This window comes from Colossoma macropomum, unplaced genomic scaffold (assembly GCF_904425465.1).
Source record: "Colossoma macropomum unplaced genomic scaffold, Colossoma_macropomum, whole genome shotgun sequence".
Lineage (NCBI taxonomy): Eukaryota > Metazoa > Chordata > Actinopteri > Characiformes > Serrasalmidae > Colossoma > Colossoma macropomum.
In genome coordinates, this window is record NW_023494825.1 from 835001 (window position 1) to 840000 (window position 5000).

General features: G+C 37.4%; 1 protein-coding gene across 2 annotated transcripts in view; it reads left to right on the plus strand.

Moving 5' to 3' along the window:
* The window catches only part of LOC118800192, a 79908-nt gene that overhangs the window by 24966 nt on the left and 49942 nt on the right, over nt 1-5000 (plus strand). For both annotated transcript variants that reach the window (XM_036560370.1, XM_036560369.1), the window contains exons 12-15: nt 87-200; nt 1400-1513; nt 3783-3866; nt 4128-4241. In XM_036560370.1, the coding sequence (XP_036416263.1) occupies nt 87-200; nt 1400-1513; nt 3783-3866; nt 4128-4241 (426 nt within the window). The remainder of the gene's footprint in view (nt 1-86; nt 201-1399; nt 1514-3782; nt 3867-4127; nt 4242-5000) is intronic.

Consider the following 5000-nt stretch of genomic DNA (forward strand, 5'->3'; position numbering starts at 1 on the left):
GCTCAGCACAGTTTCTTAATTTCTTAGGGAAGCATGTGGCAAACGCATTCTTAATTTAATATACTGTTTCAAAATCATGTTTCTAGACTGCAGAAATCCAGAGCAGAATCTCCAGAGTCCAGCCTTGTATCTATGAGGAGCAGCAACTCAATGTTTAGGCCCCCTGATCTGAGCACTGGAGGAACCTGGATTGACCCAAGGTGAGACACAAACACAGTTTAATTAACATGAGACTGAATGACCACAACGGTATTTCATTTCACTGTTTAATGCTACCAGGTGTTGGAGCTGATACATCCTGTGTATTACTGTGTACTACCAATTTACTGTGATGTTAAGAGCAAACATTGTGGCGGTAAAACGTTTGTTGATTCATAAACGAGGATTACTGGCGAGTTCCACTGCTTGTGCGAGGAGCGGCTGCATATTTCTGTAATTTATATGTGACAGTACTGATTCATAACAGGACATAATCCCACAAAACATAACGTCCACCACTTTGGCAGTCATTTTCCTGGTAAGAAGCCGATGTGCATTAAATTAAATCGCACATGCACGCATTCATCTGGTTACTAGTATATTTAAAAGACATGCTTTGATCTGTTTAAACGGAGCATCATGGTAAACATAACTGCTGTTGTAAGACTACAGATGAGAAAAAGTCCTGCTTGAGCAGACTTTAAATTGCCAGATTAAACTAGCACTATCCTTAAAAAAGCCTTTTCCTTCTGTGACAATTTGATGTTTCACAAATCCCCCTCCTGCGCATGGAAAGTAGATTTAGCTTGGAATCCAATTGAGTGAAGAGTAATTTGACATGTTGAGATTCTAATTACATCTAATTATGTTCAAATTAATTTTATTCCAAGCAGTTTGACCTTTTAATATTATATCTCAATGTACAATAGACTTGAACTGTTTACATAGATATGCAAATTATATGTCACTTGTAAAAGTTTATTTCTCACAGGTAAAAACTAAATCTTTATTAGCCAGTATGAAGTACTAAACTTTATGTGCAGATTAAATTCCTGATATGTAGAACTAAATATATTTTATTTGATATTTATTTTCCATGTTTGTAAATTGAATTTATGACATCACGAATAAAGGAAATAAAAGCAAAAACTACCTGTCACAGTAATGAGTTTAATAATCAGTGTAATTTTTAATTGCATTTGGAAATATACCAAATATTAAACTTTATGTTAGGTAAATTATAATGAAATGGAAAAAGGTCTGAATTATTATTATTATTATTATTATTATTATTATTATTATTATTATCATTATTATTGTTATTCATTAACTGAGAAATCATACATGCTAAAATATAATTGCTACAGATCTAAGTCCAATTTTAAGATGTTATAATTTACTATAATGTTCCCATAACCAGACTGCAGATATCCAGAGCAGAATCTCCAGAGCCCAGCTGTGTGTCTATGAAGAGCAACAACTCCATGTTTAGGCCTCCTGATCTGAGTACTGGAGGAACTGGGATTGACCCAAGGTGAGACACAGTCACAGCATAAACACCTTCAGGCTGAGTACAATCAGCTGTATTTCGTTCCATTATTTGATGCTACCGGGTGTCGGAAATAATACATTCTGTGTCATGAACGCGAGAAGTGGCACAGTGTGTGTGTGTGTGTGTGTGTGTGTGTATGTGTGTGTGTGTGTGTGTGTGTGTGTGTGTGTGTGTGTTTGTTAGTGAAACATTCTGCATTACTTACTGTTTCTTTCTGATTTATAAATCATTTTTTTCCCTTTTCAAACCTTCAACCTCAGTCTTGAACAATGTTTTATAAAACTCAAAGGATGTTTTTACAGAAGAATCAGAGAAAAACCTGGGAAGAATGTGTAAGAGAAAGAAATCAATTTGAATGAGTGATGATTCAGTGGAGAAGAGAAGCCAAAAACAAAAAGCATGCAGATCTTGTTGTGGTTATGTTGATCATAACAGATGAAACAAAAATCAGTTTTTTTGTTTTATGTCAACAAATCGGAAAAACATCTCAATGGCCGGCCGATTGGAAGAGTTCAGTTTATGTCCTAATAGCAAAGAAATGAAACAAGAAAGAGTGTGCAAACTATTGCACAGTGTCCCTAATATCAATCACATGCCAGTGAAATTATGCTTAAGATTATTTAGTGGAGACTGGAACCTTACAGTGAATGAGAACTGCTAAGCCACGTGTGAGCAGGAAAAGCAGAGGAACAAGAGACATTACTGTGGACGTACACTGGATCATTGAAAAAGCCAAGGAATCCAACAGGAAGTTAACATGATTGACTACAGCAAAGCCTTCAGTTGTGTTGACCACATTTACTTATGCAGTGTCCTCAGGAAAAAGGGAACACCAGAGCATTTCACTGTTCTAATGGTATCTCTACACTAATCAACAAGCCATGGTCAGGACAAAAATGGACAGACTGATTTCACATTGGCAAAGGAGGAGACAAGGCTGCATAATTTCACCATAGCTGTTCAACCCGTATGCTGAACATATATAATGAGAGAAGCAGGACAGGAGAAGGTGATCAAGGATTCAGGATTGGAGGAAGAAACATCAGTAACCTTCAAAATGTGGATGATACAACACTCACAGCAGAAAATCTGGAAGACCCTGGAAGGAAGGTCAAAGAACAGAGTGAAAAGATGGGACTGGGAAGAAGCTCAGTATGAAGAACACTAATGTTATGATGACAGGAAGGACTGTTAACTTACCGTTGATGTGGAAAGGGTGGACAGTTTTTGTCTACTCTGGTCAGTTATTAACAGTAAAAGGTTCCAGCACTGATGAAATATGACTGATTGACACTTGGCAGGACAAGGATGAAGGAACTCGAAAAGATCTTCAAATGCAGAATTGTCCAGACTGTGGTCTTCTCTGTGGTTCTTTATGAATATGAAAGGTAGACAATAAACAAGCAAGACAGCAAAAATAAAGGTGCCTTTTAACTTTGGTGTTGGCGAAGACTTTTAAGAGAACCTTGGACGGCAAAGAAAGCAAACAAACAGATCCTCGAACAAATCAAGCCTCACCTCTGTCTCGAAACCCAGATAACCAGACTAAATCTTAGTTTGGACACATTTCTGAGAAGAACCAGTTCATTGGAAAAGACCATTATGCTTGGAAGAGTTGAAGGTAAAAGAGGAAGAAGAGGGATAGCTACAAGATGGACGGTTGCAATGATGAACCAGCCATTCAGAAGACTGAAACAGAAGACAGGGTACACTGGAGAAGCACTGTCCATATGGTCGCCTGGAGTTGATGGCACTTAATAATGCAGTGCTTGGTAGCTGCCATTTATGGTGTTACTAATTAGTAATGCAGTAAGTGGGCAATTCAGAGCCAATCTACTGGCACTGTGAAGTCCACATACCTATGTTTAATGTGTTTCAGTTTGAAGATCCCTGGTGAAATTCCATGTTTTGTTGATTATTTAAGTGAAAATAAGTAAACATCTTCTATAAGGAACACACTGAAATTAGAATTCTCTGTAGATTTTAGTGAAAATATATATTTAGTTCTACAGGTCAGTGTATTGGGAAAAACATAAAATATAAAGCTTTCACAAAGGCCACATTGTATTCATTTTTTCTTTTCCAGTATGTCCAGTAAACAGTAATTGTGCATTAAAATGTGCAGACAGGTGTTCTCTGTAGAGGATGTGTTAACTTGTTTTCAGTTAGAAAATCAACAAAACATGTAATTTGATCAGGCCCAAACCTTTGCATATGAATATACATATTGTTTTTCTTTGTTTCATGTTAGCTGGGCAGAAACCCAGAGACCACTTTCTCCAGAGCCCTTCTGTAATCGATTTGATGTCAACGGGGAACTTGATTTTCCTGATGAGTGAGTGAAACATTAAGAAATCAGAGATTCTCTTACTGTAATTTGCCACCTAATTCTATACATAATTTTATATACTGTGAACATATTATTACTGCTCCAGTCATTCATATAAAAGAGATTTCCAGAAGGTTGGGTTTAGTTTAGAAAAAGATACGATTCAGTGTTACGTTACTACACTTACATTCTCCCAAACAAATTCAAAAAGCCTTTTAAAAAGTTTCAGGTTCACTGATGTAATATATTCTCTCAACATGTTTCCAGACTGAAGGAATACATAGCAGCACTTCCAGAACCCAGCCATGTGCCTCTGTACAGCAACAGCTCAGTGATCAGGCCTCCTGATTTGAGTGCTGGAGGAACTGGTACTGTCCTAAGGTGAGACACAAACACACACAAAAACAGCATGGTTGAGTTTAATTTGCTGAGGGGCAGAGCGTTCTGTAGGTCACAAACACGAGTGTTAAACCACTCTGGAAAAACACTGGTGGACGTGTCAGATGTTTGTGTCAGTGAAGCACTCAGCACGGCTTTCTGGTTTAGTTTGATCTGTTAGGCTTACCTTCATCTTAGTTCTCATACTTTACAGCGACTAAGGAATCAGATTCTCGTACTGTAACTTACTGTATCAATGTGTATACCATGTACATTATACACCCCAAGTATGCGGACACCCCTCCTAATGATTGAGTTCAGGTGTTTCAGTCACCTCGTTGCTTATAGGTGTATAAAATCGAGTACATAACTTTGCAGTCTCTGTAGATAAACACTGACAGTGGGATGGGTCGTACTGAAGAGCTCAGTGACTTAAACGTTGCACTGTCATAGGAAACCGTCTGTGCTGTAAGTCAGTTTGTGAAGTTTCTGTCCTGCTAGATCTGCCCCAGTCAGTTTTTAGGTGCTATTTATTGTGGAAAGGAAGCGTAATACAGAGTTCCAAACTTTCTCTGGAAGCACCGTCAGCACAAGAACTGGTATTACACTGGTACTATCCTTAAACAAATATAACATTTTATTTGCACTGCTTATTGTTAATAAGAGCCTATAACAATATATTTGCGCTGTGCTTATTGTTATAAAGGAGCAGTTCTATAAAGCAATAATAACCTGCTTTGTTTATTCTGTTCTTACAAATAT